Source organism: Nomascus leucogenys, chromosome 17, assembly GCF_006542625.1.
Source record: "Nomascus leucogenys isolate Asia chromosome 17, Asia_NLE_v1, whole genome shotgun sequence".
Classification (NCBI taxonomy): domain Eukaryota; kingdom Metazoa; phylum Chordata; class Mammalia; order Primates; family Hylobatidae; genus Nomascus; species Nomascus leucogenys.
The window spans coordinates 35,598,136-35,624,558 of record NC_044397.1 but is presented as its reverse complement, the minus strand read 5'-3'; the positions used below and the strand labels follow the sequence as shown (position 1 = coordinate 35,624,558).

The 26,423-nt window shown below is 53.5% G+C and overlaps 3 protein-coding genes across 3 annotated transcripts in view; all 3 read right to left on the bottom strand.

Annotated features, from left to right (window-relative positions):
* Positions 1–2,478, bottom strand: part of MUC12 (mucin 12, cell surface associated) — a 32,113-nt gene extending 29,635 nt beyond the window's left edge. The window contains 1 exon segment of the mRNA XM_030795595.1: positions 2,124–2,478. Coding sequence (XP_030651455.1) covers positions 2,124–2,478 — 355 coding nt within the window.
* A 604-nt stretch (positions 2,479–3,082) lies between these two features.
* Positions 3,083–8,998, bottom strand: LOC115830810 (mucin-12-like). The gene is given in 5 exon segments (XM_030795593.1): positions 3,083–3,229; positions 4,710–4,927; positions 4,930–7,658; positions 8,476–8,565; positions 8,676–8,998. Coding segments are annotated over 5 exon segments (3,507 nt in total).
* Positions 8,999–9,602: 604 nt separating this feature from the next.
* Positions 9,603–15,519, bottom strand: LOC105737677 (mucin-12-like). Its single transcript, XM_030795592.1, is given in 5 exon segments — positions 9,603–9,749; positions 10,904–13,488; positions 13,491–14,179; positions 14,997–15,086; positions 15,197–15,519. Coding segments are annotated over 5 exon segments (3,834 nt in total).
* Positions 15,520–26,423: the final 10,904 nt, after the last annotated feature.

Genomic DNA, 26,423 nt, shown 5'->3' with positions numbered 1-26,423 from the left:
CTTTTCGGCTGTGGGAGGTGGTGGATTCTTCACTGACGCCTGAGCTTGTCGTGCTGGCAGGTGAGAGTGTTGTGTCTGGTGATCTGGGGCTACTGTAGAAAGTGGTAGATTTCTCACTGAGGCCTGGCGTTGTGGTACTGCGGGTGAGGCTGTTGTTTCCGTGGAGCCTGAACTGATGGGTGAGGTCGTAGATTCTCCAACAAGAACTGAGGTTGTGGAGCGGGCAGATGAGACTGTTGTTCCCGTTGCGTCTGGGCTGCTGTGGTATGCTGTTGATTCCTCACTACGGCCTGAGGTTGTGGAGCTGTCGGGGAAGCGTGTTGTTGCAGTTGAGCCCGGGCTGCTGTGGTAGCTTGTAGACTCTTCAACAGGGCCAGGTGTGGTGCCAGGAGGTGAAGATATTGTGTGTGTTGTGCTGCTGTGGGAAGTTGTTGATTCTTCACTACGGCCTGAAGTTGTGGAGCTTTCAGGGAAGTGCATTGTTTGAGTTGAGCCCGGGCTGCTGTGGTAGGTTGTAGATTCTTCAGTAAGGCCTGAGGTTGAGGTTGTGGAGCGGGCAGATGAAGGTGTTGTTGCAGTTGCAACTGGGCTGCTGTGGACTGTTGTCGATTCCTCACTACGGCCCAAGATTGTGGAGCTGGCAGAAAGCTGTGTTGTTGGAGTTGAGCTCGGGCTGCTATGGTAGGTTGTAGATAGTTCAACAAAGGCTGATGTGGTACTAGGAGGTGCAGGCGCAGTGTCATTTGAGCTTGGCCAGCTCTGGAAAGTGGTAGATTCTCCCTGACGGGTTGTAGAACCGGCAGGGGACAGTGTTGTGTGTGGCGATCCAGTGCTGCTGTGGACGGGCGTAGATGCTTCAAGGAGGCCTGAGGTTGTGGTGTTGTCAGGTAAGAGTGATGTTCCAGTGGAGCCTGGGCTGCTGTGGATGGTAGTAGACTCTGGACCAAGGGATGATGCTGTGGTACTGCCAGGGGACAGTGTTGTGTCTGTGGAGCCTGGGCTGCTGCGGGAAGCTGTAGATTCCTGACTGAGGCCTGGCATGGTGGTACTGCCAGGGAACGCTGTTGTGTGCGTTGAGCCTGTGTGTGGTCGGCTGTGGGAGGTGGTGGATTCTTCACTGACGCCTGAGCTTGTCGTGCTGGCAGGTGAGAGTGTTGTGACTGGTGATCTGGGGCTACTGTAGAAGGTGGTAGATTTCTCACTCAGGCCTGCTGTTGTGGTACTGCCGGGTAACGCTGTTGTTTCCATTGAGCCTGAACTGATGGGTGAGGTTGTAGGTTCTCCAACAAGAACTGAGGTCGCGGAGCGGGTAGGGAAGCGTGTTGTTCCAGTTGCACCTGGGCTGCTGTGGACTGTTGTTGATTCCTCACTACGGCCCAAGGTTGTGGAGCTGGCAGAAAACTGTGTTGTTGGAGTTGAGCTCGGGCGGCTGTGGTAGGTTGTGGATACTTCAACAGGGGCTGGTGTGGTGCTAGGAGGTGAAGGTGTTGTGTCACTTGAGCTTGGCCAGCTCTGGAAAGTGGCAGATTCTTCCTGAAGGCCAGCGCTTGTGGAGCTGGCAGGGGTCAGTGTTGTGTGTAGCGAGCCAGTGCTGCTGTGGATGGGTGTAGATGCCTCCACGAGGCCTGAGGTTGTGGTGTCGTCAGGTAAGAGTGTGGTTTCAGTGGCGCCTGGGCTGCTGTGCAAGGTTGTAGACTGTGGACCAAGGGATGAGGCCGTGGTACTGCCAGGGGACAGCGTTGCCTCTGTTGAGCCTTGGCTGCTGTGGGAAGTTGTAGGTTCCTGACTGAGGCCTGACGTGGTGGTGCTGTCAGGGAACGCTGTCGTGTGCGTTGAGCCCGGTTGACTATGGGATGTGCCGGATTCTTCACTGACGCCTGAGCTTGTTGTGGTCGCAGGTGAGAGTGTTGCATCTGGTGATCTGGGGCTGGTGTAGAAGGCGGTTGATTTCTCACCGAGGCTTGGTGTTGTGGGACTGCCGGGTAAAGTTGTTGTTTCGGTTGAGCTTGGACTGAGGGTTGAGGGTGTAGATTCTCCAACAAGGCCTGAGGTGGTGGAGCGGGCAGGTGAGAGTGTTGTTCCAGTTGAGCCTGAGCTGCTGGGGAAGGTTGTTGATTCCTCACCGAGGTCTGTGGTTGTGAGGGTGACAGGCAACCCTGTTCGGGTGGAGACTGGGCTGCTGGGGAAGGCTGTAGATTCTTCAGTGAGGCCCGAGGTGGTGGTGTCCTCAGTGAACAGCGTTGTGTGAGTTGCGGCCTGCTGGCTGTGGAAGGTTGTAGGTTCCTCACCACGAACTGAGGTTGTGGTGCTGCGAGGGAACACTGTGGTTTCAGTTGAGCCTGGGCTGCTGCTGTAGACGGTGGTAGATTCCTCACTGGGGCCTGGCGTGGTGCTGCTGGCAGGTGACACTGTTGAGTGAGTTGAACCTGGTTGGCTACGGGAGGTGGTGGACTCTTCACTGACGCCTAGGCTTGTCATGCTGGCAGGTGGGAGTGTTGTGGTTGGTGATCTGGGGCTGCTGTAGAAGGTGGTAGACGCCTCACTGAGGCCTGGTGTTGTGGTGCTGCCAGATAACGTTGTTATTTCAGTTGAGCCTGGACTGATGGGTGAGGTTGTAGATTCTCCACGACCTGAGGTTGTGGAGTGGGCAGGTGAGGGTGTTGTTCCACTTGCATCTGGGCTGCCGTGGAATGTTGTTGATTTCTCACTGTGTCCCGAAGTTGTGGAGCTGGCAGGGAAGTGTGTCGTTGGAGTCGAGCCTGGGCTGTGGTGGTAGGTTGTAGATTCCTCAACAGGGGCTGCTGTGGTGCTAGGAGGTGAAGGCGTTGTGTGAGTTGAGGCTGGGTGGGTCTGGAAGGCGGTAGATTCTCCCTGAAGGCCAGGGCTTGTGGAGCTGGCAGGGGACAGTGTTGTGTGTGGTGAGCCAGTGCTGCTGTGGACGCGTGTAGATGCTTCAACGATGCCTGAGCTTGTGGTGCTGTCAAAGAAGAGTGTTGTGTGAGTGGAGCCTGGGCTGCTGTGGAAGGTTGTAGATTCTTGACCAGAGGATAAGGTTGTGGTACTGCCAGGGGACAGTGCAGTGTCAGTTGAACCTGGGCTGCTGTGGGATGTTGTCGATTCCCGACCGGGACCTGAGGTGGTGGTGCTGGCAGGTAACAGTGTTGTATCCGTTGAGCCTGGGCTGCTGCGGGAAGTTGTAGACTCCCGACTGAGGCCTGGCGTGGCGGTGCTGTCAGGGAATGCTGTTGTGTGCGTTGAGCCTTTTCGGCTGTGGGAGGTGGTGGATTCTTCACTGACGCCTGAGCTTGTCGTGCTGGCAGGTGAGAGTGTTGTGTCTGGTGATCTGGGGCTACTGTAGAAAGTGGTAGATTTCTCACTGAGGCCTGGCGTTGTGGTACTGCCGGGTGAGGCTGTTGTTTCCGTGGAGCCTGAACTGATGGGTGAGGTCGTAGATTCTCCAACAAGAACTGAGGTTGTGGAGCGGGCAGATGAGACTGTTGTTCCCGTTGCGTCTGGGCTGCTGTGGTATGCTGTTGATTCCTCACTACGGCCTGAGGTTGTGGAGCTGTCGGGGAAGCGTGTTGTTGCAGTTGAGCCCGGGCTGCTGTGGTAGCTTGTAGACTCTTCAACAGGGCCAGGTGTGGTGCCAGGAGGTGAAGATATTGTGTGTGTTGTGCTGCTGTGGGAAGTTGTTGATTCTTCACTACGGCCTGAAGTTGTGGAGCTTTCAGGGAAGTGCATTGTTTGAGTTGAGCCCGGGCTGCTGTGGTAGGTTGTAGATTCTTCAGTAAGGCCTGAGGTTGAGGTTGTGGAGCGGGCAGATGAAGGTGTTGTTGCAGTTGCAACTGGGCTGCTGTGGACTGTTGTCGATTCCTCACTACGGCCCAAGATTGTGGAGCTGGCAGAAAGCTGTGTTGTTGGAGTTGAGCTCGGGCTGCTATGGTAGGTTGTAGATAGTTCAACAAAGGCTGATGTGGTACTAGGAGGTGCAGGCGCAGTGTCATTTGAGCTTGGCCAGCTCTGGAAAGTGGTAGATTCTCCCTGACGGGTTGTAGAACCGGCAGGGGACAGTGTTGTGTGTGGCGATCCAGTGCTGCTGTGGACGGGCGTAGATGCTTCAAGGAGGCCTGAGGTTGTGGTGTTGTCAGGTAAGAGTGATGTTCCAGTGGAGCCTGGGCTGCTGTGGATGGTAGTAGACTCTGGACCAAGGGATGATGCTGTGGTACTGCCAGGGGACAGTGTTGTGTCTGTGGAGCCTGGGCTGCTGCGGGAAGCTGTAGATTCCTGACTGAGGCCTGGCATGGTGGTACTGCCAGGGAACGCTGTTGTGTGCTTGAGCCTGTGTGTGGTCGGCTGTGGGAGGTGGTGGATTCTTCACTGACGCCTGAGCTTGTCGTGCTGGCAGGTGAGAGTGTTGTGACTGGTGATCTGGGGCTACTGTAGAAGGTGGTAGATTTCTCACTCAGGCCTGCTGTTGTGGTACTGCCGGGTAACGCTGTTGTTTCCATTGAGCCTGAACTGATGGGTGAGGTTGTAGGTTCTCCAACAAGAACTGAGGTCGCGGAGCGGGTAGGGAAGCGTGTTGTTCCAGTTGCACCTGGGCTGCTGTGGACTGTTGTTGATTCCTCACTACGGCCCAAGGTTGTGGAGCTGGCAGAAAACTGTGTTGTTGGAGTTGAGCTCGGGCGGCTGTGGTAGGTTGTGGATACTTCAACAGGGGCTGGTGTGGTGCTAGGAGGTGAAGGTGTTGTGTCACTTGAGCTTGGCCAGCTCTGGAAAGTGGCAGATTCTTCCTGAAGGCCAGCGCTTGTGGAGCTGGCAGGGGTCAGTGTTGTGTGTAGCGAGCCAGTGCTGCTGTGGATGGGTGTAGATGCCTCCACGAGGCCTGAGGTTGTGGTGTCGTCAGGTAAGAGTGTGGTTTCAGTGGCGCTGGGCTGCTGTGCAAGGTTGTAGACTGTGGACCAAGGGATGAGGCCGTGGTACTGCCAGGGGACAGCGTTGCCTCTGTTGAGCCTTGGCTGCTGTGGGAAGTTGTAGGTTCCTGACTGAGGCCTGACGTGGTGGTGCTGTCAGGGAACGCTGTCGTGTGCGTTGAGCCCGGTTGACTATGGGATGTGCCGGATTCTTCACTGACGCCTGAGCTTGTTGTGGTCGCAGGTGAGAGTGTTGCATCTGGTGATCTGGGGCTGGTGTAGAAGGCGGTTGATTTCTCACCGAGGCTTGGTGTTGTGGGACTGCCGGGTAAAGTTGTTGTTTTGGTTGAGCTTGGACTGAGGGTTGAGGGTGTAGATTCTCCAACAAGGCCTGAGGTGGTGGAGCGGGCAGGTGAGAGTGTTGTTCCAGTTGAGCCTGAGCTGCTGGGGAAGGTTGTTGATTCCTCACCGAGGTCTGTGGTTGTGAGGGTGACAGGCAACCCTGTTCGGGTGGAGACTGGGCTGCTGGGGAAGGCTGTAGATTCTTCAGTGAGGCCCGAGGTGGTGGTGTCCTCAGTGAACAGCGTTGTGTGAGTTGCGGCCTGCTGGCTGTGGAAGGTTGTAGGTTCCTCACCACGAACTGAGGTTGTGGTGCTGCGAGGGAACACTGTGGTTTCAGTTGAGCCTGGGCTGCTGCTGTAGACGGTGGTAGATTCCTCACTGGGGCCTGGCGTGGTGCTGCTGGCAGGTGACACTGTTGAGTGAGTTGAACCTGGTTGGCTACGGGAGGTGGTGGACTCTTCACTGACGCCTAGGCTTGTCATGCTGGCAGGTGGGAGTGTTGTGGTTGGTGATCTGGGGCTGCTGTAGAAGGTGGTAGACGCCTCACTGAGGCCTGGTGTTGTGGTGCTGCCAGATAACGTTGTTTTTTCAGTTGAGCCTGGACTGATGGGTGAGGTTGTAGATTCTCCACGACCTGAGGTTGTGGAGTGGGCAGGTGAGGGTGTTGTTCCACTTGCATCTGGGCTGCCGTGGAATGTTGTTGATTTCTCACTGTGTCCCGAAGTTGTGGAGCTGGCAGGGAAGTGTGTCGTTGGAGTCGAGCCTGGGCTGTGGTGGTAGGTTGTAGATTCCTCAACAGGGGCTGCTGTGGTGCTAGGAGGTGAAGGCGTTGTGTGAGTTGAGGCTGGGTGGGTCTGGAAGGCGGTAGATTCTCCCTGAAGGCCAGGGCTTGTGGAGCTGGCAGGGGACAGTGTTGTGTGTGGTGAGCCAGTGCTGCTGTGGACGCGTGTAGATGCTTCAACGATGCCTGAGCTTGTGGTGCTGTCAAAGAAGAGTGTTGTGTGAGTGGAGCCTGGGCTGCTGTGGAAGGTTGTAGATTCTTGACCAGAGGATAAGGTTGTGGTACTGCCAGGGGACAGTGCAGTGTCAGTTGAACCTGGGCTGCTGTGGGATGTTGTCGATTCCCGACCGGGACCTGAGGTGGTGGTGCTGGCAGGTAACAGTGTTGTATCCGTTGAGCCTGGGCTGCTGCGGGAAGTTGTAGACTCCCGACTGAGGCCTGGCGTGGCGGTGCTGTCAGGGAATGCTGTTGTGTGCGTTGAGCCTTTTCGGCTGTGGGAGGTGGTGGATTCTTCACTGACGCCTGAGCTTGTCGTGCTGGCAGGTGAGAGTGTTGTGTCTGGTGATCTGGGGCTACTGTAGAAAGTGGTAGATTTCTCACTGAGGCCTGGCGTTGTGGTACTGCCGGGTGAGGCTGTTGTTTCCGTGGAGCCTGAACTGATGGGTGAGGTCGTAGATTCTCCAACAAGAACTGAGGTTGTGGAGCGGGCAGATGAGACTGTTGTTCCCGTTGCGTCTGGGCTGCTGTGGTATGCTGTTGATTCCTCACTACGGCCTGAGGTTGTGGAGCTGTCGGGGAAGCGTGTTGTTGCAGTTGAGCCCGGGCTGCTGTGGTAGCTTGTAGACTCTTCAACAGGGCCAGGTGTGGTGCCAGGAGGTGAAGATATTGTGTGTGTTGTGCTGCTGTGGGAAGTTGTTGATTCTTCACTACGGCCTGAAGTTGTGGAGCTTTCAGGGAAGTGCATTGTTTGAGTTGAGCCCGGGCTGCTGTGGTAGGTTGTAGATTCTTCAGTAAGGCCTGAGGTTGAGGTTGTGGAGCGGGCAGATGAAGGTGTTGTTGCAGTTGCAACTGGGCTGCTGTGGACTGTTGTCGATTCCTCACTACGGCCCAAGATTGTGGAGCTGGCAGAAAGCTGTGTTGTTGGAGTTGAGCTCGGGCTGCTATGGTAGGTTGTAGATAGTTCAACAAAGGCTGATGTGGTACTAGGAGGTGCAGGCGCAGTGTCATTTGAGCTTGGCCAGCTCTGGAAAGTGGTAGATTCTCCCTGACGGGTTGTAGAACCGGCAGGGGACAGTGTTGTGTGTGGCGATCCAGTGCTGCTGTGGACGGGCGTAGATGCTTCAAGGAGGCCTGAGGTTGTGGTGTTGTCAGGTAAGAGTGATGTTCCAGTGGAGCCTGGGCTGCTGTGGATGGTAGTAGACTCTGGACCAAGGGATGATGCTGTGGTACTGCCAGGGGACAGTGTTGTGTCTGTGGAGCCTGGGCTGCTGCGGGAAGCTGTAGATTCCTGACTGAGGCCTGGCATGGTGGTACTGCCAGGGAACGCTGTTGTGTGCGTTGAGCCTGTGTGTGGTCGGCTGTGGGAGGTGGTGGATTCTTCACTGACGCCTGAGCTTGTCGTGCTGGCAGGTGAGAGTGTTGTGACTGGTGATCTGGGGCTACTGTAGAAGGTGGTAGATTTCTCACTCAGGCCTGCTGTTGTGGTACTGCCGGGTAACGCTGTTGTTTCCATTGAGCCTGAACTGATGGGTGAGGTTGTAGGTTCTCCAACAAGAACTGAGGTCGCGGAGCGGGTAGGGAAGCGTGTTGTTCCAGTTGCACCTGGGCTGCTGTGGACTGTTGTTGATTCCTCACTACGGCCCAAGGTTGTGGAGCTGGCAGAAAACTGTGTTGTTGGAGTTGAGCTCGGGCGGCTGTGGTAGGTTGTGGATACTTCAACAGGGGCTGGTGTGGTGCTAGGAGGTGAAGGTGTTGTGTCACTTGAGCTTGGCCAGCTCTGGAAAGTGGCAGATTCTTCCTGAAGGCCAGCGCTTGTGGAGCTGGCAGGGGTCAGTGTTGTGTGTAGCGAGCCAGTGCTGCTGTGGATGGGTGTAGATGCCTCCACGAGGCCTGAGGTTGTGGTGTCGTCAGGTAAGAGTGTGGTTTCAGTGGCGCCTGGGCTGCTGTGCAAGGTTGTAGACTGTGGACCAAGGGATGAGGCCGTGGTACTGCCAGGGGACAGCGTTGCCTCTGTTGAGCCTTGGCTGCTGTGGGAAGTTGTAGGTTCCTGACTGAGGCCTGACGTGGTGGTGCTGTCAGGGAACGCTGTCGTGTGCGTTGAGCCCGGTTGACTATGGGATGTGCCGGATTCTTCACTGACGCCTGAGCTTGTTGTGGTCGCAGGTGAGAGTGTTGCATCTGGTGATCTGGGGCTGGTGTAGAAGGCGGTTGATTTCTCACCGAGGCTTGGTGTTGTGGGACTGCCGGGTAAAGTTGTTGTTTCGGTTGAGCTTGGACTGAGGGTTGAGGGTGTAGATTCTCCAACAAGGCCTGAGGTGGTGGAGCGGGCAGGTGAGAGTGTTGTTCCAGTTGAGCCTGAGCTGCTGGGGAAGGTTGTTGATTCCTCACCGAGGTCTGTGGTTGTGAGGGTGACAGGCAACCCTGTTCGGGTGGAGACTGGGCTGCTGGGGAAGGCTGTAGATTCTTCAGTGAGGCCCGAGGTGGTGGTGTCCTCAGTGAACAGCGTTGTGTGAGTTGCGGCCTGCTGGCTGTGGAAGGTTGTAGGTTCCTCACCACGAACTGAGGTTGTGGTGCTGCGAGGGAACACTGTGGTTTCAGTTGAGCCTGGGCTGCTGCTGTAGACGGTGGTAGATTCCTCACTGGGGCCTGGCGTGGTGCTGCTGGCAGGTGACACTGTTGAGTGAGTTGAACCTGGTTGGCTACGGGAGGTGGTGGACTCTTCACTGACGCCTAGGCTTGTCATGCTGGCAGGTGGGAGTGTTGTGGTTGGTGATCTGGGGCTGCTGTAGAAGGTGGTAGACGCCTCACTGAGGCCTGGTGTTGTGGTGCTGCCAGATAACGTTGTTATTTCAGTTGAGCCTGGACTGATGGGTGAGGTTGTAGATTCTCCACGACCTGAGGTTGTGGAGTGGGCAGGTGAGGGTGTTGTTCCACTTGCATCTGGGCTGCCGTGGAATGTTGTTGATTTCTCACTGTGTCCCGAAGTTGTGGAGCTGGCAGGGAAGTGTGTCGTTGGAGTCGAGCCTGGGCTGTGGTGGTAGGTTGTAGATTCCTCAACAGGGGCTGCTGTGGTGCTAGGAGGTGAAGGCGTTGTGTGAGTTGAGGCTGGGTGGGTCTGGAAGGCGGTAGATTCTCCCTGAAGGCCAGGGCTTGTGGAGCTGGCAGGGGACAGTGTTGTGTGTGGTGAGCCAGTGCTGCTGTGGACGCGTGTAGATGCTTCAACGATGCCTGAGCTTGTGGTGCTGTCAAAGAAGAGTGTTGTGTGAGTGGAGCCTGGGCTGCTGTGGAAGGTTGTAGATTCTTGACCAGAGGATAAGGTTGTGGTACTGCCAGGGGACAGTGCAGTGTCAGTTGAACCTGGGCTGCTGTGGGATGTTGTCGATTCCCGACCGGGACCTGAGGTGGTGGTGCTGGCAGGTAACAGTGTTGTATCCGTTGAGCCTGGGCTGCTGCGGGAAGTTGTAGACTCCCGACTGAGGCCTGGCGTGGCGGTGCTGTCAGGGAATGCTGTTGTGTGCGTTGAGCCTTTTCGGCTGTGGGAGGTGGTGGATTCTTCACTGACGCCTGAGCTTGTCGTGCTGGCAGGTGAGAGTGTTGTGTCTGGTGATCTGGGGCTACTGTAGAAAGTGGTAGATTTCTCACTGAGGCCTGGCGTTGTGGTACTGCCGGGTGAGGCTGTTGTTTCCGTGGAGCCTGAACTGATGGGTGAGGTCGTAGATTCTCCAACAAGAACTGAGGTTGTGGAGCGGGCAGATGAGACTGTTGTTCCCGTTGCGTCTGGGCTGCTGTGGTATGCTGTTGATTCCTCACTACGGCCTGAGGTTGTGGAGCTGTCGGGGAAGCGTGTTGTTGCAGTTGAGCCCGGGCTGCTGTGGTAGCTTGTAGACTCTTCAACAGGGCCAGGTGTGGTGCCAGGAGGTGAAGATATTGTGTGTGTTGTGCTGCTGTGGGAAGTTGTTGATTCTTCACTACGGCCTGAAGTTGTGGAGCTTTCAGGGAAGTGCATTGTTTGAGTTGAGCCCGGGCTGCTGTGGTAGGTTGTAGATTCTTCAGTAAGGCCTGAGGTTGAGGTTGTGGAGCGGGCAGATGAAGGTGTTGTTGCAGTTGCAACTGGGCTGCTGTGGACTGTTGTCGATTCCTCACTACGGCCCAAGATTGTGGAGCTGGCAGAAAGCTGTGTTGTTGGAGTTGAGCTCGGGCTGCTATGGTAGGTTGTAGATAGTTCAACAAAGGCTGATGTGGTACTAGGAGGTGCAGGCGCAGTGTCATTTGAGCTTGGCCAGCTCTGGAAAGTGGTAGATTCTCCCTGACGGGTTGTAGAACCGGCAGGGGACAGTGTTGTGTGTGGCGATCCAGTGCTGCTGTGGACGGGCGTAGATGCTTCAAGGAGGCCTGAGGTTGTGGTGTTGTCAGGTAAGAGTGATGTTCCAGTGGAGCCTGGGCTGCTGTGGATGGTAGTAGACTCTGGACCAAGGGATGATGCTGTGGTACTGCCAGGGGACAGTGTTGTGTCTGTGGAGCCTGGGCTGCTGCGGGAAGCTGTAGATTCCTGACTGAGGCCTGGCATGGTGGTACTGCCAGGGAACGCTGTTGTGTGCGTTGAGCCTGTGTGTGGTCGGCTGTGGGAGGTGGTGGATTCTTCACTGACGCCTGAGCTTGTCGTGCTGGCAGGTGAGAGTGTTGTGACTGGTGATCTGGGGCTACTGTAGAAGGTGGTAGATTTCTCACTCAGGCCTGCTGTTGTGGTACTGCCGGGTAACGCTGTTGTTTCCATTGAGCCTGAACTGATGGGTGAGGTTGTAGGTTCTCCAACAAGAACTGAGGTCGCGGAGCGGGTAGGGAAGCGTGTTGTTCCAGTTGCACCTGGGCTGCTGTGGACTGTTGTTGATTCCTCACTACGGCCCAAGGTTGTGGAGCTGGCAGAAAACTGTGTTGTTGGAGTTGAGCTCGGGCGGCTGTGGTAGGTTGTGGATACTTCAACAGGGGCTGGTGTGGTGCTAGGAGGTGAAGGTGTTGTGTCACTTGAGCTTGGCCAGCTCTGGAAAGTGGCAGATTCTTCCTGAAGGCCAGCGCTTGTGGAGCTGGCAGGGGTCAGTGTTGTGTGTAGCGAGCCAGTGCTGCTGTGGATGGGTGTAGATGCCTCCACGAGGCCTGAGGTTGTGGTGTCGTCAGGTAAGAGTGTGGTTTCAGTGGCGCCTGGGCTGCTGTGCAAGGTTGTAGACTGTGGACCAAGGGATGAGGCCGTGGTACTGCCAGGGGACAGCGTTGCCTCTGTTGAGCCTTGGCTGCTGTGGGAAGTTGTAGGTTCCTGACTGAGGCCTGACGTGGTGGTGCTGTCAGGGAACGCTGTCGTGTGCGTTGAGCCCGGTTGACTATGGGATGTGCCGGATTCTTCACTGACGCCTGAGCTTGTTGTGGTCGCAGGTGAGAGTGTTGCATCTGGTGATCTGGGGCTGGTGTAGAAGGCGGTTGATTTCTCACCGAGGCTTGGTGTTGTGGGACTGCCGGGTAAAGTTGTTGTTTCGGTTGAGCTTGGACTGAGGGTTGAGGGTGTAGATTCTCCAACAAGGCCTGAGGTGGTGGAGCGGGCAGGTGAGAGTGTTGTTCCAGTTGAGCCTGAGCTGCTGGGGAAGGTTGTTGATTCCTCACCGAGGTCTGTGGTTGTGAGGGTGACAGGCAACCCTGTTCGGGTGGAGACTGGGCTGCTGGGGAAGGCTGTAGATTCTTCAGTGAGGCCCGAGGTGGTGGTGTCCTCAGTGAACAGCGTTGTGTGAGTTGCGGCCTGCTGGCTGTGGAAGGTTGTAGGTTCCTCACCACGAACTGAGGTTGTGGTGCTGCGAGGGAACACTGTGGTTTCAGTTGAGCCTGGGCTGCTGCTGTAGACGGTGGTAGATTCCTCACTGGGGCCTGGCGTGGTGCTGCTGGCAGGTGACACTGTTGAGTGAGTTGAACCTGGTTGGCTACGGGAGGTGGTGGACTCTTCACTGACGCCTAGGCTTGTCATGCTGGCAGGTGGGAGTGTTGTGGTTGGTGATCTGGGGCTGCTGTAGAAGGTGGTAGACGCCTCACTGAGGCCTGGTGTTGTGGTGCTGCCAGATAACGTTGTTATTTCAGTTGAGCCTGGACTGATGGGTGAGGTTGTAGATTCTCCACGACCTGAGGTTGTGGAGTGGGCAGGTGAGGGTGTTGTTCCACTTGCATCTGGGCTGCCGTGGAATGTTGTTGATTTCTCACTGTGTCCCGAAGTTGTGGAGCTGGCAGGGAAGTGTGTCGTTGGAGTCGAGCCTGGGCTGTGGTGGTAGGTTGTAGATTCCTCAACAGGGGCTGCTGTGGTGCTAGGAGGTGAAGGCGTTGTGTGAGTTGAGGCTGGGTGGGTCTGGAAGGCGGTAGATTCTCCCTGAAGGCCAGGGCTTGTGGAGCTGGCAGGGGACAGTGTTGTGTGTGGTGAGCCAGTGCTGCTGTGGACGCGTGTAGATGCTTCAACGATGCCTGAGCTTGTGGTGCTGTCAAAGAAGAGTGTTGTGTGAGTGGAGCCTGGGCTGCTGTGGAAGGTTGTAGATTCTTGACCAGAGGATAAGGTTGTGGTACTGCCAGGGGACAGTGCAGTGTCAGTTGAACCTGGGCTGCTGTGGGATGTTGTCGATTCCCGACCGGGACCTGAGGTGGTGGTGCTGGCAGGTAACAGTGTTGTATCCGTTGAGCCTGGGCTGCTGCGGGAAGTTGTAGACTCCCGACTGAGGCCTGGCGTGGCGGTGCTGTCAGGGAATGCTGTTGTGTGCGTTGAGCCTTTTCGGCTGTGGGAGGTGGTGGATTCTTCACTGACGCCTGAGCTTGTCGTGCTGGCAGGTGAGAGTGTTGTGTCTGGTGATCTGGGGCTACTGTAGAAAGTGGTAGATTTCTCACTGAGGCCTGGCGTTGTGGTACTGCCGGGTGAGGCTGTTGTTTCCGTGGAGCCTGAACTGATGGGTGAGGTCGTAGATTCTCCAACAAGAACTGAGGTTGTGGAGCGGGCAGATGAGACTGTTGTTCCCGTTGCGTCTGGGCTGCTGTGGTATGCTGTTGATTCCTCACTACGGCCTGAGGTTGTGGAGCTGTCGGGGAAGCGTGTTGTTGCAGTTGAGCCCGGGCTGCTGTGGTAGCTTGTAGACTCTTCAACAGGGCCAGGTGTGGTGCCAGGAGGTGAAGATATTGTGTGTGTTGTGCTGCTGTGGGAAGTTGTTGATTCTTCACTAGGCCTGAAGTTGTGGAGCTTTCAGGGAAGTGCATTGTTTGAGTTGAGCCCGGGCTGCTGTGGTAGGTTGTAGATTCTTCAGTAAGGCCTGAGGTTGAGGTTGTGGAGCGGGCAGATGAAGGTGTTGTTGCAGTTGCAACTGGGCTGCTGTGGACTGTTGTCGATTCCTCACTACGGCCCAAGATTGTGGAGCTGGCAGAAAGCTGTGTTGTTGGAGTTGAGCTCGGGCTGCTATGGTAGGTTGTAGATAGTTCAACAAAGGCTGATGTGGTACTAGGAGGTGCAGGCGCAGTGTCATTTGAGCTTGGCCAGCTCTGGAAAGTGGTAGATTCTCCCTGACGGGTTGTAGAACCGGCAGGGGACAGTGTTGTGTGTGGCGATCCAGTGCTGCTGTGGACGGGCGTAGATGCTTCAAGGAGGCCTGAGGTTGTGGTGTTGTCAGGTAAGAGTGATGTTCCAGTGGAGCCTGGGCTGCTGTGGATGGTAGTAGACTCTGGACCAAGGGATGATGCTGTGGTACTGCCAGGGGACAGTGTTGTGTCTGTGGAGCCTGGGCTGCTGCGGGAAGCTGTAGATTCCTGACTGAGGCCTGGCATGGTGGTACTGCCAGGGAACGCTGTTGTGTGCGTTGAGCCTGTGTGTGGTCGGCTGTGGGAGGTGGTGGATTCTTCACTGACGCCTGAGCTTGTCGTGCTGGCAGGTGAGAGTGTTGTGACTGGTGATCTGGGGCTACTGTAGAAGGTGGTAGATTTCTCACTCAGGCCTGCTGTTGTGGTACTGCCGGGTAACGCTGTTGTTTCCATTGAGCCTGAACTGATGGGTGAGGTTGTAGGTTCTCCAACAAGAACTGAGGTCGCGGAGCGGGTAGGGAAGCGTGTTGTTCCAGTTGCACCTGGGCTGCTGTGGACTGTTGTTGATTCCTCACTACGGCCCAAGGTTGTGGAGCTGGCAGAAAACTGTGTTGTTGGAGTTGAGCTCGGGCGGCTGTGGTAGGTTGTGGATACTTCAACAGGGGCTGGTGTGGTGCTAGGAGGTGAAGGTGTTGTGTCACTTGAGCTTGGCCAGCTCTGGAAAGTGGCAGATTCTTCCTGAAGGCCAGCGCTTGTGGAGCTGGCAGGGGTCAGTGTTGTGTGTAGCGAGCCAGTGCTGCTGTGGATGGGTGTAGATGCCTCCACGAGGCCTGAGGTTGTGGTGTCGTCAGGTAAGAGTGTGGTTTCAGTGGCGCCTGGGCTGCTGTGCAAGGTTGTAGACTGTGGACCAAGGGATGAGGCCGTGGTACTGCCAGGGGACAGCGTTGCCTCTGTTGAGCCTTGGCTGCTGTGGGAAGTTGTAGGTTCCTGACTGAGGCCTGACGTGGTGGTGCTGTCAGGGAACGCTGTCGTGTGCGTTGAGCCCGGTTGACTATGGGATGTGCCGGATTCTTCACTGACGCCTGAGCTTGTTGTGGTCGCAGGTGAGAGTGTTGCATCTGGTGATCTGGGGCTGGTGTAGAAGGCGGTTGATTTCTCACCGAGGCTTGGTGTTGTGGGACTGCCGGGTAAAGTTGTTGTTTCGGTTGAGCTTGGACTGAGGGTTGAGGGTGTAGATTCTCCAACAAGGCCTGAGGTGGTGGAGCGGGCAGGTGAGAGTGTTGTTCCAGTTGAGCCTGAGCTGCTGGGGAAGGTTGTTGATTCCTCACCGAGGTCTGTGGTTGTGAGGGTGACAGGCAACCCTGTTCGGGTGGAGACTGGGCTGCTGGGGAAGGCTGTAGATTCTTCAGTGAGGCCCGAGGTGGTGGTGTCCTCAGTGAACAGCGTTGTGTGAGTTGCGGCCTGCTGGCTGTGGAAGGTTGTAGGTTCCTCACCACGAACTGAGGTTGTGGTGCTGCGAGGGAACACTGTGGTTTCAGTTGAGCCTGGGCTGCTGCTGTAGACGGTGGTAGATTCCTCACTGGGGCCTGGCGTGGTGCTGCTGGCAGGTGACACTGTTGAGTGAGTTGAACCTGGTTGGCTACGGGAGGTGGTGGACTCTTCACTGACGCCTAGGCTTGTCATGCTGGCAGGTGGGAGCGTTGTGGTTGGTGATCTGGGGCTGCTGTAGAAGGTGGTAGACGCCTCACTGAGGCCTGGTGTTGTGGTGCTGCCAGATAACGTTGTTATTTCAGTTGAGCCTGGACTGATGGGTGAGGTTGTAGATTCTCCACGACCTGAGGTTGTGGAGTGGGCAGGTGAGGGTGTTGTTCCACTTGCATCTGGGCTGCCGTGGAATGTTGTTGATTTCTCACTGTGTCCCGAAGTTGTGGAGCTGGCAGGGAAGTGTGTTGTTGGAGTCGAGCCTGGGCTGTGGTGGTAGGTTGTAGATTCCTCAACAGGGGCTGCTGTGGTGCTAGGAGGTGAAGGCGTTGTGTGAGTTGAGGCTGGGTGGGTCTGGAAGGCGGTAGATTCTCCCTGAAGGCCAGGGCTTGTGGAGCTGGCAGGGGACAGTGTTGTGTGTGGTGAGCCAGTGCTGCTGTGGACGCGTGTAGATGCTTCAACGATGCCTGAGCTTGTGGTGCTGTCAAAGAAGAGTGTTGTGTGAGTGGAGCCTGGGCTGCTGTGGAAGGTTGTAGATTCTTGACCAGAGGATAAGGTTGTGGTACTGCCAGGGGACAGTGCAGTGTCAGTTGAACCTGGGCTGCTGTGGGAAGTTGTCGATTCCCGACCGGGACCTGAGGTGGTGGTGCTGGCAGGTAACAGTGTTGTATCCGTTGAGCCTGGGCTGCTGTGGGAAGTTGTAGACTCCCGACTGAGGCCTGGCGTGGCGGTGCTGTCAGGGAATGCTGTTGTGTGCGTTGAGCCTGGTCGGCCGTGGGAGGTGGTGGATTCTTCACTGACGCCTGAGCTTGTCGTGCTGGCAGGTGAGAGTGTTGTGTCTGGTGATCTGGGGCTACTGTAGAAAGTGGTAGATTTCTCACTGAGGCCTGGCGTTGTGGTACTGCCGGGTGAGGCTGTTGTTTCCGTGGAGCCTGAACTGATGGGTGAGGTCGTAGATTCTCCAACAAGAACTGAGGTTGTGGAGCGGGCAGGTAAGACTGTTGTTCCCGTTGCGTCTGGGCTGCTGTGGTATGCTGTTGATTCCTCACTACGGCCTGAGGTTGTGGAGCTGTCGGGGAAGCGTGTTGTTGCAGTTGAGCCCGGGCTGCTGTGGTAGCTTGTAGACTCTTCAACAGGGCCAGGTGTGGTGCCAGGGGGTGAAGATATTGTGTGTGTTGTGCTGCTGTGGGAATTTGTTGATTCTTCACTATGGCCTGAATTTGTGGAGCTTTCAGGGAAGTGCATTGTTTGAGTTGAGCCCGGGCTGCTGTGGTAGGTTGTAGATTCTTCAGTAAGGCCTGAGGTTGAGGTTGTGGAGCGGGCAGATGAAGGTGTTGTTGCAGTTGCAACTGGGCTGCTGTGGACTGTTGTCGATTCCTCACTACGGCCCAAGATTGTGGAGCTGGCAGAAAGCTGTGTTGTTGGAGTTGAGCTCGGGCTGCTATGGTAGGTTGTAGATAGTTCAACAAAGGCTGATGTGGTACTAGGAGGTGCAGGCGCAGTGTCATTTGAGCTTGGCCAGCTCTGGAAAGTGGTAGATTCTCCCTGACGGGTTGTAGAGCCGGCAGGGGACAGTGTCGTGTGTGGCAATCCAGTGCTGCTGTGGACGGGCGTAGATGCTTCAAGGAGGCCTGAGGTTGTGGTGTTGTCAGGTAAGAGTGTTGTTCCAGTGGAGCCTGGGCTGCTGTGGATGGTAGTAGACTCTGGACCAAGGGATGGTGCTGTCGTACTGCCAGGGGACAGTGTTGTGTCTGTGGAGCCTGGGCTGCTGCGGGAGGCTGTAGATTCCTGACTGAGGCCTGGCATGGTGGTACTGCCAGGGAACGCTGTTGTGTGCGTTGAGCCTGTGTGTGGTCGGCTGTGGGAGGTGGTGGATTCTTCACTGACGCCTGAGCTTGTCGTGCTGGCAGGTGAGAGTGTTGTGACTGGTGATCTGGGGCTACTGTAGAAGGTGGTAGATTTCTCACTCAGGCCTGCTGTTGTGGTACTGCCGGGTAACGCTGTTGTTTCCATTGAGCCTGAACTGATGCGTGAGACTGTAGGTTTTCCAGCTAGAACTGAGGTTTTGGATTGGGCGGTTGAGAGTGTTATTCTCATTGCTTCTGTGTTGCTGTGGGGTAGTGTTGATTCCTCACTGCTGCCCGAGTTTGTGGAGCTGTCAAGGAAGTGTGGTGTTGCAGTTGAGCCGGTGGTAAATATGACTGACTCCCCATAGCCACTAAAGGTTGTAAACGGGTCACTTGAAGTGGATTTGGATGCATGAGTTTTATTACCTCCAATACTGGTGTTTACTGTTGAGCCTGTGATTTGAGAGAAACCAGAGAAATTCCTATGATTTATGACTGTCTCCTTACGTTCGGTGACAGTCAATTCTGACACATCTGGGCTGGAAGACACCTGGTCAGCCCATGATATTGAAGCTCAAGTTTCCCTTTCGTGGGCATAGGAATGTTCATGTCAACCTGTAGATTTGAAGAAATTTTTTGATGTTGTAGACTAGTAGTCCCCAACCTTTTTGGCATCAGGGACCGATTTCATGTAAGTCAATTTTCCCAAGGACTTGAGCTGTTGGTTATTGTGGGGATGGTTTGGGGATGATTCAAGCACATTACATTTACCATTAGATTCTCATAAGGAGGGTGCAGCCTAGATCCCTTGCACGCACAGTTCACAACAGGGTTCGTACTCCTGGAAGAATCTCATGCTGCTGCTGATCCGACAAGAGGCAGAGCTCAGCTTCGCTGGCCTGCTACTCACTTCTTGCCATGTGTCCCAGTTCCTAACAGGCCACGGACCAGTTCTGGTCTGGGGCCAGGGGGTTGGGGACTCCTGTTATAGACCCTTGTGTCTTCTGTGGAATATAACCATTTGGCTAGTGGGCAAGGTGTCACTACATAATTTTCTGAGTCTTGACTGTGATTTGTAACTTGAATTTTTAGGGCCAGGTGAGGTGGCTCCCGCCTATAATCCCAACACTTTGGGAGGCCGAGGCAGGCGGATCACTTGAGGTCAGGAGTTTGAGACCAGTTTGGCCAACATAGTGAAACCCCATCTCTATTAAAAATACAAAAAAATTAGCCAGGTGTGGTGGTGTACACCTGTAATCCTAGCTACTTGGGAGGCTAGGGCACGAGAATCGCTTGAACCCAGGAGGTGGAGGTTGCAGTGAGCTGAGATCATGACACTGCACTCCAGCCTGGTGAAAGAGTGAGACACTGTCTAAAAAAACAAAAAAAAAAAAGAACTTGAATTGTTAGTAGTATGGCTCTGGGTTTTCACATCTGTATGGCTGTGGAGAACTGTACTTATATGCCTCTGTCCAGTATTGCCTGCTCATTCCACCCTAGCCACACTGGGACATGTTCATCTATCAAGGTGCTCAGGCATCAATTCCAGCAGAAGGTTGTACTCACACAAATGCCCCCATACACATTCCTTTTGTTCCTCACATTCTGCGTTTTGCAGACCTTATATTGTCTGGCTTACACATTGTACTTGTCCATTTTCACACTGCTGATAAAAACATACCTAAGGCCAGGTGTGGTGGCTCATGCCTATAATCCTAGCACTTTGGGATGCCGAGGTGGCAGATCACTTGAGGTCAGGAGTTCGAGATGAGCCTAGGCATCATTGTGAAACCCGTCTCTACTGAAAATACAAAAATTAGCCGGGTGTTGTGGCAGGCACCTGTAATCCCAGCTACTTGGGAGGCTGAGGCAGGAGAATCACTTGAACCCGGGAGGCAGAGGTTACAGTGAGCTGAGATTGCACCACTGCACTCCAGCCTGGGTGACAGAGTGAGACTCTGTCTCAAAAAAAAAAAAAAAGAAGAAGAAGAAGAAGACATACCAGAGACTGGGTAATTTATACAGAAAAAATGGTTTAATGGACTCACAGTTCCACGTGGCTGGGGAGGCCTCACAATCATGGTGGAAGGTGAAAGGCACATCTTACATTGGCAGCAGGCAAGAGAGAGAATGAGAACCAAGTGAAAGGGGTTTCCCCTTATAAAAGCATCAGATCTCGTGAGACTTACTTATTCATTACCACAAGAACAGTATGGGGGAAACTGCTCCCATGAATCAATTATCTCCCACTGGGTCCCTCCCACAACACCACAACACATGGGAATTGTGGGAGCTACAATTCAAGATGAGATTTGGGTGGGGACACAGCCAAACCATATCTGGTCTGACAAGTCTCTCTTCCTCATCCTTGACATCTGAGAGACCCCTTTGACCTCTAACCCTGCAGCTGCCACCAACCCAGGAAAAACAGAAGAGCTCAGGTAGTCACTCATTCCACGGGCTATTCTCTCTCTCCTTTCTCTCCAGATGCATTTACATACACAAGAGCTAGCCACCTCTATTAGGCCTTTCTTGCATTGCTATAAAGAAATACCTGAGCCTGGGTCATTTATAAAGAAAAGAGGTTTAATTAGCTCACAGTTCTGCAGGCTGTACAGGAAGGATGGTGCTGGTGTTTGCTTCTAGGGAGGCCTCAGGAAGCTTCCAATCATGGCGGAAGGTGAAGGGAGAGCAGGCTGGTCACATGGCAAAAGCAAGAGCAAGAGAGAGGCAAAGAGGGTAGGGGAGGTGCCACACATTTCTTTCTTTCTTTCTTTTTTTTTTTTTTTTTCTGAGACAGCCTGTCACCCAGGCTGGAGTGCATTGGCGCGATCTCAGCTCATTGCAACCTCTGCCTCCCAGGTTCAAGTGATTCTCCTGACTCAGCCTCCTGAGTAGCTGGGATTACAGGCACCCACCACTGCACCCGGCTAATTTTTGTATTTTTAGTAGAGACAGTTTCACCGTGATGGCCAGGCAGATCTTGAACTCCTAACCTCAAATGATCTGCCTGCCTTGGCCTCTCAAGAGTGCTGGGATTACAGGCGTGAGCCACCAAGCCCAGCCAATGCCACACACTTCTTTTTTTTCTTTTCTTTTTTTTCTTTTCTTTTTTTTCTAGACGTAGTTTCACTCTTGTTGCCCAGGCTGGAGTGCAGTGGCGTGATCTTGGCTCCCCGCAACCTCTGCCTCCCCGGTTCAAGCGATTCTCCTGCTTCAGCCTCCCAAGTAGCTGGGATTACAGGCATGCACCACCATGCCTGGCTAATTTTGTATTTTTAGTAGAGATGGGGTTTCTCCACGTTGGTCAGGCTGGTCTCAAACTCCTGACCTCAGGTGACCTGCTTGCCTCGGCCTCCCAAAGTGCTGGGATTATAGGCATGAACCACCACGCCAAGCCCACACACTTCTAAAAGACCAGATCTTGTGTGAATTCAGAATGAGAGCTCCCTCATCACCAAGGGGATGGTCCAAGCCATTCAACAGGGATCTGCCCCCATGATCCAAACAACTCCCACCAGGCCCCGCCTGCAACACTGGGGACTACAACTCAACATGAGATTTGGGTGAGGACAAATATTCAAAGGCTATCATCATCCTTCTTGGAACACTGCCACCTCTACCTGGTCATCCTGCAGCCCTCGTAGCCTGCCCATGGAGTGCCTCCTGCACCCTGGTTCAGGCCCACTCAAAAGACTACAACTGTAAAAAAAAAAAAAAAAATGATTAGCTAGGCTGGGCGCAGTGACTCACGCCCATAATCCCAGCACTTTGGGAGGCTGAGGCAGGCAGATCACTTGAGGTCAGGAGTCCAAGACCAGCCTGGCCAATATGGCGAAACCCCGTCTCTACTAAAAATACAAAAATTAGCCAGGCATGGTAGCATGCGCCTGTAATCCCAGCTACTTGGGGGGCTGAGACAGGAGGGTCGCTTGAACCAGGGAGGCAGAGGTTGTGGTGAGCCGAGATGGCACCATTGCACTCCAGCCTGGGTGACAGAGCGAGACTCCATCTCAAAAAAGAAAAAAAAAAAAGCATTATCTCGGCCCTGGACTGGAGGGGCTACTGTATTTTCTCTGTGCTACTTAGAACATGGGACAGTACATGTAGGATTCCATTCTCCTATGTAAGACGGACATATAATCCCTGGCTTTCTTCATCCTGCCTATAAAATGAATCAGATTGTATATGCACAGAATTTGTGACAGAAGTGCCACCAGCCCAGGAGTTACTAGGAATTCTACAGGATGATGTATAAGGGACTTCCTTGAAAGGACAGGGTGTGTGGCCTCTTGTCCCATCTGTCAATCTCCAAGATGCCGGGAGCTGCATTTTTCTCACTTGTCTCAGGAAGGCCAGCCTTGGCCCCTGGCAGAGGAGACGGTTCAGTCCTCCAGAGCAGAGGCACCCTCTGCCATCCCAGATGGCCCCAGTTGCACAGAGTCATGAAAAAGATACACAGTCACAGGCAGAGGGTAGGAGCTGGACCAGGACGGAAGGCCGGGGTGGAGGGGTAGACAGAGCACTATCACATCATTGATCAATGCAGTTCAGGTCAAAGGAAATGATGCCGAAGATTTTTTGGAATTCTAACTTCCAGTTAAAATTCCAAAGATTTTTTGAAAAAGATGGAAAAGATTGCTTGGTGTTTGGGGGAGATTTTTGGGTTTTGATGGCTTTTTTTTTTTTTTGAGACTGGGTCTCACTGTGTTACCTAGGCCGGGGATTACAGTTCAACATGAGATCTGGGAAGGGATAAATATTCAAACTATATCACCATCCTACTTCTAGGCTGGAGTAACTGCAGCCTCAAACTCCTAGGCTGGAGCGATCCTCCTGCCTTGGCCTCCCAAATCGTTGGGGCTACAGGGGTGTGCCACCATGCCCCACTAATTTTAAAATTTTGGTTTTTTTAGAGATGGAATCTTGCTATGTTGCCCAGGCCAGTCTCAAACTTCTGGCCTCAAGTGATTCTCCCACCTCGGCCTCCCAAAGTGCTGGGACTACAGGCTTGAGGCACACACCGGCCACATGTTTGTTTTGAAGTCAGTGGACATTTGTGGTTTTGCCCAATCCTCTGGTTTATGAGCTAAGTTTTGTCTAGTTCAACCTGATGGAAGTGGAGGGTCTGAGCTCCAGGGGCTGCCAAGGTGGAGGTGGGGCATCTCTGAGTCCTGAGTACAAGGGTCAGAGAGGATGGCAGAGGATAGGCCAGCACCAAAGTGAGGGTGGCAGGGTTCAAAACAGGCTCACGCGGGTGTTCCTTCCCACAGGCTTCCTCCCTCACTTGAGCGAGGGACTCCTCTGGCCTCCTGGTCTCTGAGGTCACCTCCCCCAATCACCTCTTAGAAACCTCCTCTGTGTCTCGCCCGGAGGCCACCACAATCCTCAGCCACCCTGCCTTTTTGCACCCACAGGAAAACTCAGCCCTCCAGCTGAAACCACCTTTGCAAAATTATGACTGAGACAGTGAAAGAGATCTCACTTAACCGGCGCCACCTTGCTTCTAACCTCCAAGCTATCCTTGTTCCTTCCTGGGAGTAGGCTGAACTAACTTTGGAAGAAACAAAGATGGTAACAGCCCTTTCCCAAAGCAGACTTTCTTCTTGCCTGGGGACTAGATTGCCTTGGTAGGACTAACATTAGCCACAAGATTAGAAATGATGGTTTAGGAGCCATGCAGCTGGAGGCTACAAGATTTTTGACCCTCCCTAAACTGCTCCTAAGATCAGTGCTTGAGATATTTTGCAGACTCTGCACTTGATGGATCAGCTGGCACCACCCAGATCAATAAACTGGCTCAGCTGATCTTGTGGCCCCCACCCAGGAACTGATTCAGTGCAAGAAGACAGCTTCGACTGCCTGTGATTTCATCCCTGACCAATCAGCACTCCTGACTCACTGGCTGCCCCGACCTACCAAGTTATCATTTAAAACTCTGCTCCCCTTGGCCGGGCGCAGTGGCTCATGCTTGTAATCCCAGCACTTTGGAAGGCCCTCAATCACCTAAGGTCAGGAGTTTGAGACCAGCCTGGCCAACATGGTGAAACCCCATCTCTACTAAAAATACAAAAATTAGCTGGGTGTGGTGGCGGGTGCCTGTAATCCCAGCTACTCAGGAGGCTGAGGCAGGAGAATCGCTTGAACCCAAGAGGCAGAGGTTGCAGTGAGCCGAGATCGTGAGCCACTGCATTCCAGCCTGAGCAACGGAGTGAGACTCCATCTCAAAAAAATAAAAAGGAGATCCCATGGCCAGCAAGATCCAGACCAAACCAGTAAGGGGTAGCTCCTCAGGGCTAGGCATGCCCGTTAGAGAGAAAAAGTATCTTTAACATAACCCTGTATGATAATCGGCTCATTACAGCTCACCTACGTGGACTGCGTATCATGCCTGTACTTAAGATTATGAGATGGAGGCTATGAACAAGCACACAAAGGCCAAAGTAACTAAGTGACACACCTGTCAATCAAAACGCAGATGCTGGCTAAAGATTAGACGGCCTCGGGAAGAGAAGGAAAAAAAAAACAAAAACACATAAAAAGACGCAAAGTGGTCAGGCATGGTGGCTCACACCTGTAATCCCACCACTTTGGGAGGCCAAGGCAGGAGGATCACCTGAGGTCAGGAGTTCGAGGCCAGCCTGGCCAACATGGTGAAACCTTGTTTCTACAAAAAATATAAAAATTAGCCAGGTATGGTGGCGGGCGCCTTGGCAGCTGGGGCAGGAGAATCGCCTGAACCCAGGAGACAGAGGTTGCAGTGATCCAAGATCATGCCACTGCACCCTAGCCTGGGTGACAGAGTGAGCCTCTGTCAAAAAAAAAAAAAAAAAAAGATGCAAAATACACCAAACTGATGCTGATCTCACCTCACAGAGATCAGTCCGCTCTCCTCTCTTTGACAGTGTAATACTATACATAACAAACTTTTGCTGCTTGCTTTGCTATTTGTATGTGTCATATCCAATTCTTTGTTTGGGACACCAAGAGCCTGGTGCCATCTGGTAACACTAAGATCAAAGGCAGATGTTCCCCCTGCCCCTCATGGGGGCTCCTAGACCCTCAGTACAACGAGGAGACAGCAGAGAACCGCATGAAGGCAGGGCAGGGCTCAATGCAGCAGGGTGGACTCTCCTGCCTGTCATCAAGGGAGGCTTCCAGGAGGAGGTGATACTTCACTTGTCATTTTTTCCTTCTTTTAAAAACAGGAGTCTCTTGGGTTTACTCATAAATTTTACTGGAATTTTTAAGTTATAAAAGTAGAATGTGTCTGTTGTCACAAGTCAAACAATGAAAAAGCATATAAAGGAAGTTTATGGTCATCTCCGTAACGACTCATGAGGTATGAACAGGGGTGGGGAGAGCTGGCATTTACTGGATACGGATCAGATTCCTGTACTCGCCCTGTCACAGGACATATTAACTGGAACTCAGTGATTCTGTAACTGCCTAGGAATGTCTTTGCCCTTGTAGGCTGTGAACTCCGTGAGGGTAGAGAACATTTCTGCCCTGTTCAGTTGGCCCGGTAGAGGCTCAATTAGACTTTCTCAGTGAATGAGTCAGTGAATGCTGGAAAGTCTAAAGCATGCTTTTTCTTCGTTACCAAATATAAACATCACAACATCACAAGTCTGCAAGGTGGATGCGGCTATTTCTTTTCTTTTTTTTTTTTTAAAGGAGTCTCACTCTGTTGCCCAGGCTGGAGTGCAGTGGCAGGATCTCGGCTCACTGCAACCTCCATCTCCCAGGTTCAAGCAATTCTCCTGCCTCAGCCTCCCAAGTTGCTGGGATTACAGGTGCCCACCACCGTACCCGGCTACTTTTTGTATTTTTAGTAGAGACATGGTTTTGCCATGTTGGCCAGGCTGGTCTTGAACTCCTGACCTCACATGATCCACCCGCCTTGGCCTCCTAAAGTGCTGGGATTACAGGTGTGAGCCACAACACCCGGCCGCTATTTCTATTTTACATAGGAATCAAGGTTCTAAGGATACATAATTTCCAAGGTCACTCAGATTATAACAGAATTCAAGCACATTCTAAAGATGGCTTTTGGCCAGGTGTGGTGGCTCATACCTGTAATCCCAGCATTTTGGGAGGCCAAGGTGGGAAGATTAGCTGAGGCCAGGAGTTCAAGACCAACCTGGGCAACATATCAAGATCCTGTCTTTACAAAAAAATTTTAAATATTAGCCCAGTGTGGTACATGCACCTGTAGTCAGTTCCAGATACTCAAGAGGTTGAGGCAGGACAATTGCTTCAGCCCAGGAGCTCAAGGCTGCAGTGAGCTATGATTGCACCACTGCACTCCAGCTTGGGTAACAGAGAAAGACCCTATCTCAGACAAAACAAAACAAAACAAAAAGGCCAGATGTGGCAGCTCATGCCTGTAATCTCAGCACTTTGGGAGGCCAAGGGGGGAGGATTGCTTGAACCCAGGAGTTTGAGATCAGCCTGGGCAGTATAATGAGACCCCATCTCAACAAAAAATTAGTCAGGCATGGTGCTGTGTCCCTGTAGTCTCAGCTACTTGGGAGGCTGAGGTGGGAGGATCACTGGAGCCCAGGAATTCAGGACTGTGCTGAGCTATGATTGGGCCGCTGCACTCCAGCCTGGGCAACAGAGCAAGACCCTGTTTCTAAAAAAAAAAAGAAAAAAAGAAAAATGACTTTTACTTTTAGCCCCAGTAAAGGGCTAGAGGAATAAAAAGGAGGAAGGGGAAGGTTTCAGAGCAGGAGAACACCATGTGTGGGGTCCCAGAGGTGAGTAAAAATGCTCAGTGTGTTTGGGGTGAGGGAAGACAGTAAAGCAGAGGGAAGCTAGGAAAATGGGTGTGAACCAGCCTAGAAATGGGTTTGGACTTGACTAAGTTTAGTAAAAAGCCATAATCCCAACTGTGCCTTAGAAGCTGTGTCCTGGAGGCTGGGCACGGTGGCTCACGCCTGTAATCCCAGCACTTTGGGAGTCCGAGGCAGGCGGATCACCTGAGGACAGGAGCTCGAGACCATCCTGGCCAACATGGTGAAACCCCATCTCTAC